Genomic DNA, 18,046 nt, shown 5'->3' with positions numbered 1-18,046 from the left:
AATCAAAACTCATTAAAGTCATAAAACAGATTTTTACGTCTCATAAACTTCTAAGTAAAGTCTTCTTTTATTTTATTTATAATATTAATTGTAATAAAGACAAAAGAAAGCACATACTCACCTTTTCATGACTGTTCTGGAACAAAATACATGAAAACTTAAATATGAGACCATATAAAAAAATACTTTGTTAGAAGGAGTAAAAATGACTCCTTCATACTGTTTATTATTGCTGAGGAGGTTTCAGTGTAATTCTGCATATTGTCCATTTTTCCAAAGTCATATTTCCTGAATAATTGTCAGTTAGTTGTTAAATGTGTTTGTCATGAGTGACTTTGAGCGCTTTTCTCCTCAGAGAAACACTCTGTGGATGAACGACGCTCTGCACTGATCCACAAAGTGAGTCATGTCACATCTCTGATTCAGTACAAGACAGCAGGCTGAAAGTCAGAGTACTAAAGTATCATCAGTTCTCATGTTGAGTCATTTTTCTCATGATTTCTGCTGGATGTTTGTGACAAACTGAAGCTTCATTCTGAGACAGAGAAATCTGAAAACATCAAACACTTTCAGATTAAACATGAAACTTTATTCTACTTACAAATATTTAATAAAGAATCAAAGAGAATATGAAATCATGGAAATATTATCGATAGATATATTTCAGTTCCACAGTATGTAAGAACTGCAGCCTGTAAATAATAATAGAAAAAGTTAAGTAAAATGATAAGTGGATCACCGTTTAATAGTCTTCACAATTTCTGCTAAACATACTGCAATCAGTATAATAGTTCTTGTTTGTGTAAATTGATGAATAAACTGCACCGTAAAAAAAAAAGTCCTAAAAAAAACAGTAATATTCTGGCGGCTGGGGCGCCAAAATAATACCAGAAAATAACAGAAAATAACTTTCTCATGAAAACACGATTATTTTCAGTAATGACAATACAGTTTGTTACCCTAATTTTACATGGGATTTTGCCTTTTTCAAGTGCTTTTAAAAATCAAATTAGGAACATTTTAATGTGATCAAACAATGAAATTACCTATAAACAAGGTCAATGAATGCGGCAATATGAATAATAATACTTAAATGTACAGAAATATACAGTTAACAGTTGGTTTAAATAATAATGGATTGCATTCATATCGTGCTTTTTGAGACCCTCAAAGCGCTTTACAATTCCCCTCTGGCCACCACCAGTAGGTGAAGTGTCTTACCCAAAGACACAACAACCGAGAGTGTCCGAGCCGGGGCTCGAACCGGCAACCTTCTGATTACAAGGCGAACTGCCAACTCTTGAGCCACGATCGCCCTAAATAACAATAATAATAATTATTATTTGATGTAAAAAAAAGTTTATAAGAATCATTTTATATATTTTTCCATAGCATTACATTTGAATTTAACAGTTCAATCTTTCAAATAACAGACAGATATTTGTGAAATTATGATACATTTGTGAATGTATTTTAACAATCTAAATATGCATATGTACAGACAGATACATTTAAAAAACAAGAAAATTATGTTTTATTACATTTACAGTGGTTTTGCATTAATTTACATTTGAAATGTAAAATCACAGTCTATTTATGTAAATTTAATGATGTTCTAGAAGAACAGTACAAAACTGTAAAATACACAGTAAAATACTTTTATATTACAAATTTTTTTTTACACTGTAATGTCACATGAATGTGTTAACTGTTCCAGGTGGCAACAATGGCAGCTGTTAAACATCTGCTTCTAGAAAATTTAAATGATTTGAACAATGGGGAGCTCAAAAAATTTAAGAGTTTCCTGCAGTTGATTACTCCTTGGAAGAATCTGGCGCATTCCTCATGGAAGTTGAATCCATCATCAAACAGAGCAGATGTAGTGAATCTAATGGTGGATAAACTTGGTCAGCAGTCTGTGGAGGTGACCAGAGAAGTTTTCATGCACATGAACAGAACTGATCTGGTGCAGAAGTTATCAGAGAGCAGCTCAGCATCCAGAGGTAAGACCAACATGCATGAGTGTAAACTCTGTGTCATCAACAGGTTTTTGTGTTGGTGGTGTCATGGTGGTGCAGTGGTTAGCACTGTCTCCTCACAGCATGAAGGTTGTGTGTTTGAGCCTCCTGGCTGGCTGGAACCTTTCTGTGTGGAGTTTGCATGTTCTCCCTGTGCCTGCAGGCTTTTCCTCAGAGTGCTCTGGTTTCCAGTCCAAACACATGCTTGTTGGCTTTATTGCTGCTTCTAAATTAAATGTGGGTGTGAAAGGTTGTCTGTCTTTTTAAAATCTGAGGTGGACAGGTGTACCCTCTCTCATTATCACAGCTGGGAACCTTCAGTTACTTTGGTTGGACTGGATGGAGGGTTTCTTTGTTGGGTTCTTATGTCATTTTATTTTATTTGATATGAGTTTTCTTTTAAACCATCTGTGTCGCCTGTCTGAAGGCTGATTCTACTTGGATGTGTGACGATGTTTGAATCCTCAGAGTTGATTGTAAATGTCTTTCCTCCTCAGAGAAACACTCTGTGGATGAACATGGAGCTGCACTGTTGAAGAGAGTGAGTGTGACTTTAACTCAGCTTTCATTCAGTAGATTCAGGCTGTAAATCATCCTCATCTTGAACATTATACATGATGAAACAGACAAAGCATCTTTGAAACTGGATGCTTCTCACAGTGTTAATGTGGAGCTCTGCAGCAATAATGTTTCCACTGATGACAGAGTGAAGGATCTACTTAGAGCTGCACAACTGATAGCTTCTGATAATTAAATAAACACAATTGAGTGATAGTCAACAGTAAATCAGATCAGAGCTATTGTTCTTCTACTAAGTGCAAAGTCAATCAATGCTTCCTAAATCACTGCTCAACAATGTGCCAATTACAGCTGTTCGCTGCACTATGCAGCGTGAAGTTTCCTGAATTAGTCTGGACGAGTTACACTGCTTTAAAAGACTGATATACAACAAAATTCAAATTCCTGGCACAGCAGAATCTCGAGAGCTTCTCCCCCAAAGTGAATCACCATCCACTGTTTGGAAATACTGAACTGAAATTAATGGAAGGGATGTTTAACAAAAATAAATCATATGAAATAATCCTGTGTGTCTGCACCACAAAGCAACACAACTAACTTTTCAGCTGCAAGCACACCACAAACTGCAGTATAATGAATGTGTGAAGTGAAGAAAAGCAGAGCAATGATTGCTAACATGAATCATTCAACATCAGCTCAGACGCCTTTAAAAGTGAGCCTGCACGGCTCATCAGCATTAGCATATCCATCCACCTCAAAAAGATGCTTTGAGATCACCATCCAATCATATTCCATTTGGGCACATGTAACTCTCCAATAAGCAGAGTGAGAAACGAGGGCTTCACGAAAAAGGTAAATGTATAGAAGAGAAGAAATTCTGTTCATCTGTGCAATTATTTTTATGCGTTCTATGCAAAAATATTGCTGGGGAAATGTGGAGGGATCTCACAGCTGTTGAGTACTTTTCTACAAGTTTTATTCACATCCATCTGGTAGGTATTTGAATGAGAGACTTGATAGTATTTGTCTGCAGGTTATAAAGATCAATTAACAGGAATGCAGCACAACGGTATGGTGAAAAATGTACTGTTGGTTTAATTCTGTGTCAGGTTTGGAAACTATTCATTTTTTTTATATATATATTTTATTCTAGAGATGCACTGATTTAGTTGAGTGAAGAGGAACAATTTTATGTTGATGCAAACATTTGTATAGCTGTGAAGATGTGAAAGTGTTCTGTTTACATGACAGTGCAAGAAGAACATTTGTGTCATTAAAATCAACTGATAATCATAAAAAATAAATAAAATAATACATAAATAATAAAAAGTTTAAATAATATTTTTATTTGGTTATTATTACATATAATATAATAATTACCATCATCATTTCAACCATAATCGACCCCCGATATCTGTTAAGGATTTTATTTTTCAATTTGCATGACCTACTAGGGAGCCTGTTTTTACGCTACGACCGTGTTTTAATTGTTGGTGATTTTAATATACATGTCTGTTGTGAGGCAAGCACACTAACAAAGGATTTCCATGCTCTTATTGAAACTTTTAATCTCACGCAGTGGGTAAGTGAACCAACACATTTAAAAGGTCATTTGCTTGATCTAGTTTTGTCTTGTGGTCTGGATATTAGTATAATGGATATCAAGGACTCTGGAATTTCTGATCATTCTGCGGTTATGTTTAATGTTACACTACGACATATGGAGCTTAATGGCGAGGGTCCCTTGCACCAGATGCGCTCGATTAATTCTGAAACCATTGCTAATTTACCTACTCTTTTTACCAACTCTGCCCTCTCTGACTCCATCTGTCTTGTGGATTTATCGGTTGATGAGCTTACGAACCTTTTTAATTCCACATGCTCCTCTTTTCTGGACACTGTGTGTTGGAGCTTAGATAGTCCAGGCCAATATTTTACTTAGTTACATCATGCCATATTTAAGTATTTGTCATGATCTTTAAGTTTCTATTATAATCTTGATCATTTTATGTTATAATGTAATATGCTGTGCTCCATAAATTAATCCTGCTTTGTTAGTCTGGTGCGTTGTTGATGTAAAGTGTTGTTAGATGTCGTAAAGGGGGGTGTATTTTGCCCGCATGTGGCGGGGGGGGGGAGAAAGGTTAGGCAAGCAAGCAGGACGTAGAGCAACAGTTTTCTGACCGTCGCCGTTTAATGTTGTTTTCATTGTAGCATAAAGGGAATGTAAACGGAGCTCCCGTCGGAGGCATTTGTTTTGTATTTTTTGGTTTGTATGGTAATAAATGTTTTGCCCCTTTTTCCTTCGCCTCGTTTTTGCTAACGAAAGGTGTACAAGCGATTCAACGAAGAGCACGAGTCAGAAACTTTACGTCCTGCAGAAGCAGCAAAGAAGGACCGAAGGTTGCCACTATACTGTGGCTCATCCAAAGACTAAGCGTACTAAGTCTTTACGCCAACCGCAGCTGAATAAAACCACCCTAACCCCTAACCTCTAACCCGTGTCAGTTTTTTAAGGTATTTTATTGGAAAAAAATCACTACTTTAAGGGCCCCGTTTTTATCAGTAGTCTCACATCGAGTTCCAGTTTCTAAATGCTCTGCTGACTTTCAGCAGTTTGAGCCTGTGTCTCTTTTGGATGTAAAGGAAATAACTGATCACTTAACAATCTCCAACTGCTCGCATGATATTCATCTGGCCCGTATTTTTAAGGAAGCGCTGAATACTATTGGGCCTTGTATTTTATTTATATTGAATGGATCACTGTCCTCAGGCTGTGTACCGTCTGCCTTCATGCATTCTGTTGTTCAACACGTTATTAAGAAGACTAGTCTTGACTCCAGTGACTTTCATATTATAGGCCGATTTCTAAACTTCCCTTTTTGTCAAAGATCCTGGAAAAAGTGGTCTGTAAACAACTTCAGACCTTCTTAGATACCAATAGTATTACTGAAAAGTTCCAGTCTGGCTTCCAGCCTCGACATAATACCGAGACAGCTTTGTTAAGAGTTTTTAATGATCTCCTTTTAACCAATGATTCAGGTTGCCCTGTGGTTTTAGTCTTACTGGATCTGACTTCTGCATTTGACACAGTAGATCTTAACATTCTATTATCAAGGTTAGATCAAGTAGTTGGTCTTAAGGGCACAGCCTTATCTTGGTTTAAATCTTATCTTTCAGAGAGGTCATTCTCTGTCACTATGGGGCAATACTCCTCCTCTGCTCCCTTTCTCTGTGGTGTGCCCCAGGGGTCTGTTTTGGGCCCTATGTTATTCTCTGTACATGTTGCCCTTGGGATCTATTTTCCAAAAATATAATATTTCTTTCCATTGCTATGCCGAAGACATTCAGATTTATTTTCCTTTGAGTTTGAATGTCGCAGATCCATTGCATACATCGTTTAACTGTCTTCATGATGTTAGAACCTGGCTATCTCAAAACTCTCTTACTTTGAATGACAGTAAAACTGAAGTTATTGTCTTTGACAACCATATCCCTCTGAACCAACTAACCGATACCCTTGCTAGCTACCTCTCCCACATTGCAAGAGACCTTGGGGTACTCTTGGATAGCTCCTTCAAATTAGAGAAACAAGTATCTACTGTGGTTAAATCCTGCTTCTATCAGCTATGTCAGATTTCTAAAGCTAAGCCTTTTCTTTCCCCCAAGGACCTTGAAAAGCTTATTCATGCATTAATTACCTCTAGGCTTTCATTCATTACCTTGGGGCGATCGTGGCTCAAAGAGTTGGCAGTTCGTCTTGTAACCGGAAGGTTGCCGGTTCGAGCCCCGGCTCGGACAGCTTCGGTCGTTGTGTCCTTGGGCAAGACACTTCACCTACTGCCTACTGGTGTTGGCCAGAGGGGCTTATGGCACGATATGGCAGCCTCGCTTCTGTCAGTCTGCCCCAGGGCAGCTGTGGCTACAACTGTAGCCTCCACCAGTGTGTGAATGTGACAGTGAATGAATAGTGGAATTGTACAGCGCTTTGAGGGCCCCGAAAAGTGCTATATAAATGCAATCCATTATTATTATTATTATTATAGGCTGGACTATTGTAACTCCCTTTATTTAGACCTCCCTCACTCCTCTCTCTACTGTTTGCAATTAGTACAGAACGCTGCTGCATGCCTTTTATCAGGTGCCAGAATGCATGATCATATTACTCTGGTTTTAGCTAACTTACACTGGCTTCCTGTGAAATTTTGCATTGATTTTAAAATTCTTTTACTCACATATAAGATCTTAAACAATATCACGCCTAGCTACTAAACAGAACTTCTCCATTTGTATAATCCTAAAAAAGCACTAAGATCTTAAAACCAGATGCTCTTAATGCAACCTAAGTCTAGGCTGAAAACCAGAGGTGATCGTGCCTTTGCTATTGCAGCACCTAGACTGCCTAGATGGCGCCGGTGTGCGTGGCAGGCCGTCTTCGACTGCGCCTTGGCGTAGCACTCCTTGTTGTTTTATCCTTGGTTTTATGTTCACTAGGTGACTGTACGCTAATTACTTATGACAGACATACGCTTCTGAACCTTCGATTTTCCTATTCCCAACGACCAGACCTTTGTGGGACCCTGGGCGATGCAATCCCCTTAATGCCTGATTCCCTCACCAGTGCGATCTACTTACCTTTTTCCACTCTGCGCAGGAAACGCTTCAGGAAACGGGGTAAAAGGAGTGGCGTTCGCGTCCGCTTCAAGGCTTACCTTAAAGCCATGGCTACGGACTATCCTTCTGCAAGCCGTGAATTTTCACGCTTCATCCACTATCCCGGAAGCCGCCCTGTGGCTAGACTGTTGAGTCATCGTTGGATCTGCCCTGCTGGTCTTCAAACCTACCCTGCCCTCCCAGTGGCTTGCCTCCCTGTTCGGTCCTGGATAACGTCGCTCGGTCGTGGTGTCCAACTTGAAAACCTCAGCGTCCTGCGACGTGCCACTGCTGATGACCTAGCTCCTCGAACTCGGATGGCTTTATTTAACGTCAGGTCTCTGTCGAATAAGGCTTTTCTTTTAAATGACTTTTTCCTCACCATGGGACTGGACGTTCTATTTCTGACGGAGACGTGGACTTCTCCGGGTGAGTTCATCCCCTTCTCTGAGCTTCTCCCTCCTGACTGTGCTTTTTTTAGCTCACCAAGGCTCACTGGCAGAGGTGGCGGCTTAGCCTCGGTTTTTAAAAACAAACATGATGCTCGGCTGCTATCCTCCCCCATCTACCCTAGCTTTGAAGCTCAGTTATTGGAGCTGACTGGCTCTCGTACTACTCTGTGTGTTGTGGTCTATCGTCCGCCTAAATACCACAAGATGTTTATTTCTGAATTTGCTGATTTTTTGGGATCCGTTCTTTTTAAATATGGCTGTGTTATTATTGCTGGTGATTTTAATATACATGTCTGCTGTATGAATGACCCATTGGTCAAAGATTTTCTTGCATTGACTGACTCTTTTAATCTTACTCAGTGGGTGAATGAACCAACTCATTTTAAAGGCCATACTCTTGATTTGGTCTTTACATATGGCGTGGATATATGCATTAAGGATATTAGAAATACTGGTCTTTCCGACCACTCCCCGGTTATCTTTGATGTTGACCTAGGTTATACCGAATTGCACCTTGAGGCCCTTCTCTGCCCTATGCGTACTGTTGATGCTGATACTGTGGTGAATTTTTCTGCTTCTTTTCTGAATTCTGCATTTACTACGTTAGATTGTTTTACCCCTCATATGGTTGAGAATTTTGCCAATACCCTGTTAACTACATGTTCCTCTATCCTCGACATTGTTGCACCTATTAAAATGAAGCACCCAGAACTTATTCACAATGTTGGTTAAGTGACTCTGTTCGCGCCTCTACGACGTGTGTCGGGCGTGATGAGAGGAGGTGGAGGAAAGATAAACTCCAGGCATCTTACGATATCCTACGTGTCAGCCGCTTGAAGTTTCAAACCGCTGCCAAAATGGCTAAAGCAGCTTTCCTTTCAAAAATTATCTCAGCCAATGGTCACAATCCTCGAATTTTATTTAAAATTTTTAATTCTGTGGTCAACCCCTGCCCTACTATGCCGCTGCCGTGCTCCCCGGTTCTTTGTGAACAATTTTTAAATCATTTTTTAGATAAAGTTTCATCTCTCAAATCCGCTATTCCTTTAATGACAGGCCCTGCGTCTATCCCTGACTGTTTGTCTACTTTCCATCAGTTTGAACCCGTTTCACTCCCTACTCTTAAGCGTCTAGTTGAACAACTGAACAATACTAATCCCGTATATGATGTTCTCCCATCTCGTATAGTTAAGGACTGCTTCAGTGCAATAGGACCTAGTATATTGTCGCTATTGAACTCTTCCTTGCTCTCCGGCTGCATACCATCAGCCTTTAAACATGCTATAATTCAACCTGTTCTTAAAAAAAGGAACCTTGATTATAATGATTATGCGAACTATAGGCCGATCTCCAAGCTTCCATTCCTGGCCAAAATTCTTGAGAAGATAGTTTTGCTACAACTCCAGGCGTACCTGGATGAGAATAACATTAATGATAAATTCAATCGGCCTTCAAACCACATCATAGCACCGAGACAGCGCTGCTCCAGTCCTAATGACCTTCTACTAATGGCTGATAATGGACGCCCATGTCCTAGTGCTATTGGTTTATCTTCGGCATTCGACATGGTTGATCATAACATCCTAATGGCGAGACTTGAGCATACTGTAGGCATCAAGGGAGTTGCCTTGGATTGGTTTAAATCATACCTCTCCAACCGGCTCTCCTCGGTTAACCTGGGCACTTGCTCTTCCTCCGCTGTACCGGTCTGCTGTGGTGTCCCACAGGGATCTGTGTTAGGCCCTACTCTGTTCTCATTGTACATGCTTCCTTTAAGCGCTATCTTTGAGAAATATCACATTGCTTTTCATTGTTATGCTGATGACATTCAGATCTACTTTGAGTTAAATGATGACCTAGCTTTGTCCTTGAATTGTTTTCGAGAGTGCGTGTGCGAGGTCAAGCAATGGCTCCTGGCAAATACTCTTATCCTTAATGATAAGAAAAGTGAAATTGTGGTCTTTGGCAGTAACGTTCTTCGTGCCCGCGATGCTTTTGGTTTTCTCACTAGTTCCTTTTCTGACACTGCTAGGAATCTGGGCGTGTTACTTGACAGCTCGTTTAAACTTGATAAACAAGTGTCTGCTGTTGTTAGATCCAGCTTTTACCAACTCCGCCTTATTTCTAAGGCCAGGCAGTATATCCCGCATAAAGACCTGGAAAAGCTCATCCATGCCTTTGTGACTTCGAGGCTGGATTACTGCAATTCACTCTATATTGGTCTCCACTCTGCTCTCCTTCATAGATTGCAGACAGTCCAAAATGCCGCAGCACGCATTCTAACCAAAACTAGGAAGTTTGCCCACATCACTCCCATCCTAGCTGATCTGCACTGGCTGCCTGTGAAATACCGTATCCAATTTAAAATTCTGCTGATTACTTTTAAAATCACTAATAACACAGCACTGAGCTATCTTAAGGAACTCCTTAACTCATATGTTCCTACTAGGGCTCTAAGATCATCTTCACAGTTACTGTTGGTGCAGCCTAGATCTCGGCTGAAGTCTAGAGGTGACCGAGCGTTTGCCCTGGCTGCACCAGAGTTGTGGAACAACCTTCCGATTGGCATCCGGGCGTCTGATTCTATTCAGTCTTTTAAATCACGGCTTAAAACGTATTTGTTTAATCTTGCCTTTTCTACCGGTTAATGCTGGCCTTGTTTGCATAGATTTATTCTATTAATTTTCCTACTATGCTTTTATTTGTGCTGTGTATGTCATACCCCCATTGTGTATTGGTGGCATTTCCTGTGAACATAATTTTACATTTTTACATTTTTATGACCCTGATTATACTTGTGTTATTTCCTTGTTTTATGTTAAGCACTTTGGCATACCGTTGGTTTTTAAATGTGCTCTATAAATAAAGATTGTTGTTGTTGTTGTTGTTGTTGAACAATCTCCCTATTGCCATTCGCTCTTCTGAGTCTATTCAGTCTTTTAAATCTCGCTTAAAGACTCATCTTTTTACTCTGACTCTGACTTAAGTTAGCCAACCAAATGATAGTCAAACTAAGTTTGTTTTGTCTTGTGTTGCTGTCAGTAAATTTGTCTTATTTTATTTATTTCCTAATTTGTGAAGCACTTTGATCGACACTGTTGTTTTTAAATGTGCTACATAAATAAATTTTGATTTGATTTGATTTGATAATCATACAGCCCTAATATTCTGTATGTCTACTATAGAGACAATTCAAACAAAGAAACCTTCTAAATCTCCCTACAGAAAAATTAAGTTACTTAATGAATCTTTTGTATTTTTCAGGAAGAAGCACTGACAGTTGTTAAAAACATTCTTGTAAAAATACTGAAACATTTGAATCAAAAGGATCGAGAGAAATTTGAGCTGTTGCTGCAGTTCACGTGCTTCAAGACAGGCCTGCCACAAATAAAGACATATACAAAAATGAGAGATGAACTAGTGCATCAGATGGTGGAGGAACTTGGTCATCAGTCTGTGGAGGTGACCAGGGAGGTTTTAACAGACATGAAGAGAACTGATCTGGTGCAGAGGCTGTCAGAGAGCAGCTCAGGACTCAAAGGTAAGAGAAAATATTTTGTCAGAGTGTCTGTAATAATGTAAATTAATATGTGCATTTTTTTTTTAATTGTGTGTAGTTTAAAACATAATACAGTGAAAAATAAATCCAAAGAATTAAATCAATACCTGTCAGGGAAGCTCACAAGAACTGCGTAATATAAAATGTATAATATGTTTTAAATGAAGGAATGTGTTTCTTTTGAATGTTTTTTCATAAAAGTTGATACATTATGTCAGCGTTGTGTGCCAAGGTGAGGAGCCACGCTTAGACGACACAGGGAAACATGCACTTGATAATGAAAAGCAAGCTGTTTATTGAATACATGGGTACAAAAATAAGAAAAACCAAAAAGCAACAACTCAGCTAAACTGGGAGAATATCAAAATAACCCTAGCACACAAAGGTTAGTAAACAGAGACAAGGGACACAGAGGGCAAGCGAGCGAGGCTTAAACATCGATGACACGACAGACTCTTACAAGCGACGCAGGGAAGAAACAAAAGGAAATAGAGGAAGACAAGTGGAAACTAACAGACAAGAAACCATAGAGTGGGAATACAAGAAAACTAAGAAACACAGAAAGAATAAACTCAAGACTAGTGGTGTGCGGATCGATCCTGAAATATCGATTCCTCCGATACCAATCATTTATGTTCTAGAATCGATTCTCACATTAAAATATAGATATTTTAGTAATTTAGGGTAAATTTGTAGTTTATCATTAACAGGAACACACTGGAAATAAACTGTAACATTCGAATTGTCTACATTCAAAGGAACTACTTCCTCTTCTGCCTTTCATAGTCATGTGCTAAATACAGCTGTATAAATCCAGCTGTATAAGACCACTCACAACAATGGCTGAACGTAATTGGAGTCATGTGCGAACGTATTTTACCTCCACAAGAGACGTGGTTTGCGATACATGTGGCAAAAAAAAGAGGTGTTGTGGCAATACTTGCCAACCTTGAGACCTCAGAATTAGGGAGACATTCAAAAGGGCTGTTGGGGTGGTGGTGGTGGGGTGATAAATACATTTTACAGTGTTTATTTATCGGATAAAATACGTTAAATGTCACCCTTATTATTGGCCGGCCCGGAAACAGCAGGGGTGTCCAAATTCAGAGGCTGTTTCCACCTGAGGACCCGGCCTTCGCGGTCTAAAGAAAGCCGGGTAGTACGTCACGAGCTCCCTCGGTGGAATGAAACTCTGCCGTCTGCTCCTTGCTATCTAAAATATAACCGGGCACTGACGTAAACTCTCGACCGTCTCACACTTCTGTTTAATCAGTTTTCTGTTTGACATTTATTCAGCTGTGTGAAAACCCCGGAGTGCAATTTAATTTAAGCCGCCATTGTTGGAAAGTGGAATTGGCTGGGCCCGCGCTATGAATTCTGCGATATGGCTCAAAGAGTTGGCAGTTCGTCTTGTAACCGGAAGGTTGCCGGTTCGAGCCCCGGCTCCGGGTGAAAAAATCGGGAGAAATTCGGGAGAATGGTGGCTTCGGGAGGGGCACTGAAATTCTGGATTCTCCCGGAAAAATCGGGAGGGTTGGCATGTATGGTTGTGGCAACATCACTAACCTTGTCAAACACCTCAGAGTAAATCATATCACAGAATATAACGAGCGTATGTTGAGGCGAACTGAAGGGGAGGACAGGGAAAGGTGCTGCTAGGGCGAGACAGACGTCTCTCACGGAGTCCTTTAGTGCTGCAGGCAGGCAAGGTGTTCAAATAGCGCACAACTTCAGTTTTTTTTACTTCTATATGATGAACTCTGCAAGTTCTGCAAGTTATAAGAACAAGTAATCTGATGTTCTGTAATCATTATGACGCTATAATTTGAGATACAATAAATAAAATAAGTTTTTGTACAAAGTATCTGTATCGGATCAGTATCGTCGATACCACCCTGAATTTTACTTGGTATCAGATCGGAAAGGAAATCAGTGGTATCGCACATCACTACTCAAGACTAAAATTGTAAAACTTAAATCATCATTATAATACACAAAATAATCACAAAAACACAATAAACTTAAAATGCTGGGTCAAAGACCAAAACCATGATATATTAACACATTCAGGTTGTACAAACAATGAAATTAGGGAGTTTTTTTTTTTTTTTTTTTTAGATTTTAGTGTTTTAATGAAAAAATACTCAGGTTATTTATTCAGTGACATTCTTTTTTTAAATATTGTGTTCTGATGGTCTTTGAACTTTTTTCCCTTGAAACATTTTTCTTTTTAGTTCTTAGCTCATTAATATCAGTCTTGTATTGTAAATAGATCTTTATGTTAGCTTTGATTTAAACTCCACTATGGAGACAGACGACCTGTATGATTTAAATGATTCCAAAGTCTTTTCATTGATTTCTCTGTGATTGTGTAACTATGGCCTCCTCCTGCCTTCAGTCAGCACAGCTGAAAGTGAAATATTAAAGCTTTTTATTGTCAGGACTCAGTGTTATACTCAGGATGAGCACACATAAAGGACACACACAGTGTCTGTATTATGTAGTTACAGTTTGTATTCAATGTGTTGCAGCTGCAGGATCATCAGCTGAAGGATTTGATGTGGAGGAAACAGAGAAAGGTCAGTGTCCAGAAAACAATTGGAGATTATGTATTGGAATTTCAGGAGCAGGAGCAGCCTCTCCGTGAATCGTGGTGGAGGGGTTTGTGTGTCCCAGGGATCCCAGGGGCTATGTTGTCTGGGGCCTTTGCCCCCTTGTAGGGTCTCCCATGGCAAATTGGTCCTGGGTGAGGGACCAGACAAAGAGCGATTCAGAAGACCCTTATGAAGAAAACATCGAGGGAACAGTTTACCCTGCCCGGGATAGGGTTACCGGGGCCCCACCCTGGAGCCAGGCCTGTGGAGGGCGCCCGAGGGCAAGCATCTGGTGGCCGGGCCTTAGTCCATGGGGCCGGTAAGTTGGAGTTTTTCCCGGTGGATGAGAGGGTTTGTTCCCTGCGCCTTAGGGTCGGGGAACGGGTCCTGACTGTCATCTGCGGTTATGCACCGAGTGGCAGTTCAGAGTACCCAGCCTTCTTAGAGTCCCTGGGTGGGGTGCTGGAAGGTGCTCCACCTGGAGACTCTGTTGTCCTGCTGGGAGACTTCAATGCTCACGTGGGTAATGACAGTGAGACCTGGAGGGGCGTGATTGGGAGGAACGGCCTCCCTGATCTGAACCTGAGCGGTGTTTTGTTATTGGACTTAGGTGCAAACCACAGTTTGGCCATAACAAACACCTTGTTCGAACATAAGAGTGTCCATAAGTGCACGTGGCACCAGGACGCTCTAGGCCGCAGGTCGATGATCGATTTTGTAATCGTATCACCAGACCTGCGACCATATGTTCTGGACACTCGGGTAAAGAGAGGGGCTGAGCTGTCAACTGATCACCACCTGGTGGTGAGTTGGATCAGGTGGCGGGGGAGGACGCTGGACAGACCTGGTGTACCTAAACGCATAGTGAGGGTGTGCCCGGAACGTCTAGCAGAGGCCCCAGTCCGAGAGATCTTCAACACACACCTCCGGCAGAGCTTCAACAGCATTCCGAGGACATTGAGTCTGAATAGACCATGTTCAGCATCTCCATTGCCGAAGCTGCTGCAATGAGCTGCGGCCGCAAGGTGGTTGGTGCCTGCCGTGGTGATAATCCCCGAACCAAATGGTGGACACCAGAGGTGAAAGGAACCACCAAGCTGACGAAGGAGTCCTATCCAGCTTGGTTAGCCTGTGGGACTCCGGAGGCAGCCGACAGGTATCGACAGGCCAAGCGGAAAGCGGCTTGGGCAGTGGCTGAAGCAAAAACTTGGGTGTGGGAGGAGTTCGGAGAGGCCATGGAAAAAGACTTTCGGACTGCCTCGAAGAGATTCTGGCAAACCGTCAGGCGTCTCAGGAGGGGAAAGCGGTGCGCTACCTGCACTGTGTATAGTGCTGGCAGAGCGCTGCTGACTTCGACTGAGAAAATTGTCAGGTGGCGGAAGGAATACTTCGAGGACCTCCTTAATCCCACTGACACGTCTTCCGAGGAGGAAGCAGAGTCTGGGAATGAGGGGAATGACCCGCCAATTTCGGAGGCGAGGTCACTGAGGCAGTTAAACAACTCCTTGGTGCCAGAGCCCTGGTGTTGATGAGGTCCGCCCGAGTTCCTGAAGGTTCTGGACGTTGTAGGGCTGTCCTGGTTGACATGCCTCTACAATGTTGCGTGGAGATCAGGGGCAGTACCCTGGACTGGCAAACCGGGGTGGTGGTCCCCCATCTTTAAGAAGGGGGGACCAGAGGGTGTGTTCAACTACAGGGGATCACACTCCTCAGCCTCCCTGGGAAAGTCTATGCCAGGGTGCTGGAAAGGAGAGTTCGTCCGCTAGTCGAACCTCGGATACAGGAGGAATAATGCGGTTTTCGTCTTGGTCGCGGAACACTGGACCCGCTCTTTATCCTATCAAAGATACTTGAGGGTGCATGGGAGTTTGCCCAACCAGTCTACATGTGTTTTGTGGACTTGGAGAAGGCATTCGACCGTGTCCCTCGGAGTGTCCTGTGGGAGGTGCTGCGGAAGTATGGGGTGTCTGGCCCATTGCTACGGGCCATTCGATCCCTATACAACCGTTGCAAGAGCTTGGTTCGCATTGCCAGCAATAAGTCGGACTCGTTCCCAGTAAGTGATGGGATCCGCCAGGGCTGTCCTTTGTCACAGATTCTGCTCATAATTTCTATGGACAGGATTTCTAGGTACAGCCAAGTGGCGGAGGGCTTTCACTTCGGTGGCCTCAGAATCTCATCTCTGCTTTTCGCGGATGATGTGGATCTGTTGGCTTTATCAGGTGACGGCCTCCAGCTCGCACTGGAACGGTTCGCAGCCGAGTGTGAAGCAGCGGGAATGAGGATCAGCACCTCCAAATCTGAGGCCATGGTTCTCAGCCGGAAAAAGGTGGAGTGCCCACTCCGGTTCGGGGATGAGTTCCTGCCCCAAGTGGAGGAGTTCAAGTATCTTGGGGTCTTGTTCGCAAGTGATGGGAGAAGGGAGCCGGAGATCGACAGACGGATTGGTGCTGCGGCTGCACCGGTCCGTCGTGGTGAAGAGGGAGCTGAGTGTAAAAGCGAAGCTCTCAATTTACCGGTCGATCTACGTCCCTACCCTCACCTATGGCTACGAGCTGTGGGTAGTGACCCGAAAGAACGAGATCGCGGATACAAGCGGGCGAAAATGAGCTTCCTCCGAAGGGTGGCTGGCCTCTCCCTTAGAGATAGGGGTGAGAAGTTCGGCCATCCGGGAGGGGCTCAGAGTAGAGCCGCTGCTCCTCCACATCGAAAGGAGCCAGCTGAGGTGGTTTGAGCATCTGACAAGGATGCCTCCTGGGCACCTGGGTGAGGTGTTCCGGGCATGTCCCACCGGGAGGAAGCCCTGGGGCAGACCCAGGACACGCTGGAGAGATTATATCTCTCGGCTGGTCTGGGAACGCCTTGGTGTTCCCCTGGATAAGCTGGAGGAGGTAGCTGGGGAGAGGCAGGTCTGGGCTTCTCTGCTTGGGCTGCTGCCCCCGCGACCCGGCCCCAGATAAAGCGGATGAAGATGGGTGGATGGATGGAATTTCAGGAGCAGGACCACGCCTCCAAACACGCTCCTTCTGGCTGTCATCTATATAGGTCCCCCCAGTTCTGCAAGCTAATCATTCTTGTTTACGTGCCCCACCCTCCCTTCCTCCTTGTTCTCCATTCTTCAACTTCTTCACTTCTATTTATTACATGGGGATCTGCCAGGCCCGTAAGCCATCACCAGTCCCCTTCAAGGCCTTCCCCAAACCGCAGCTCAATTCATGTCAAAGCATTCACTTTTACCTACTAAAATGCTGACAAACGTAAAATCGGGGATGTGGCCCCAGCTAGTGAAATGAATCAATAAATACACTCATTGATATAAAGATGAAGAAGAAGAATTACTGAATGAAACAGAACTGAATCATTTCCTCACAGTTTAATAGTTTTCCATCTAGGGGTGGGTTTTGATAATCGATTTATCGATTAAAATCGATTCTGGCTTGAACAACGTGATATCGATTCATTAAAATCCTGAATCGATTTTTTAATATAAATTTATTTTGCCCGAAACCCCAGAATCTCAGGTTAAACCTCACAAAATTTCAACAACCACCAAACAGCTAAAACAGTAAATGAAAGCAGGTACACGGATTCTGCACAAAGATGTAAACACAAAGCGCGGACCGCCGACGGATAAGAAACAGTGAGATGTCGTCTTTCTCGCCCGACGGACACGGTCGGGGCTGAAAGCCGACAGCTCGCTGATTCTGCTGTTTCGGCGGGTCCGCGCTTTGTGTTTAGCGCTAGATTCTGAAGCTGTAGGTTATATCTCTCTCCAAACAATATTGACTGAACCAGCAGCAAAAAAATAGATCCAAACTACGCTTCACATAAACATCGCCATGAATTCCCTCTTACTTTTGCTGTTTTGCTTCCACCACGATAAAATCACACTTCATGCACAGCTCTCTCTCTCTCTCATTGTACTTCAAGAACGGTTTCCCATCTAAAAATCTCTGTTTTCTGCATTATTCGCTTGCTTGTTACACACAAGTCTACCGTTGTTTACAGCGCTGTCGGCCGCTGTTTTTTTCCTTTTACTTACTTCCGAAAAGAAAACCTAATTTCTGCCGTTCAATAGGCTGCTGAACAAATTTAAACTTCTTAAAATTATGCAAAATTGCAAAATGCTTAGCTGTGTCTCTAATAAAACCTCTGTAACTTTGCTCTGCTTCACTTCAGCAGCATCAGTTAATGTTCATATGTTAATGGTTTTCTTTCGTTTTTGATCTACTGCAGAATGTTTTTATAAAA

General features: G+C 42.3%; 1 protein-coding gene across 1 annotated transcript in view; it reads left to right on the top strand.

The window, feature by feature from the left end:
* LOC116319476 overlaps positions 1-18,046 on the top strand; it is a 146,177-nt gene that overhangs the window by 10,614 nt on the left and 117,517 nt on the right. Inside the window, exons 5-9 of the mRNA XM_039619944.1 lie at positions 356-399; positions 1,718-2,003; positions 2,516-2,559; positions 10,907-11,183; positions 13,733-13,780. Of these exons, the coding sequence (XP_039475878.1) occupies positions 356-399; positions 1,718-2,003; positions 2,516-2,559; positions 10,907-11,183; positions 13,733-13,780 (699 nt within the window). The remainder of the gene's footprint in view (positions 1-355; positions 400-1,717; positions 2,004-2,515; positions 2,560-10,906; positions 11,184-13,732; positions 13,781-18,046) is intronic.

This window comes from Oreochromis aureus, linkage group 11 (assembly GCF_013358895.1).
Source record: "Oreochromis aureus strain Israel breed Guangdong linkage group 11, ZZ_aureus, whole genome shotgun sequence".
Classification (NCBI taxonomy): domain Eukaryota; kingdom Metazoa; phylum Chordata; class Actinopteri; order Cichliformes; family Cichlidae; genus Oreochromis; species Oreochromis aureus.
This window is presented reverse-complemented; position numbering and strand designations above follow the sequence as displayed.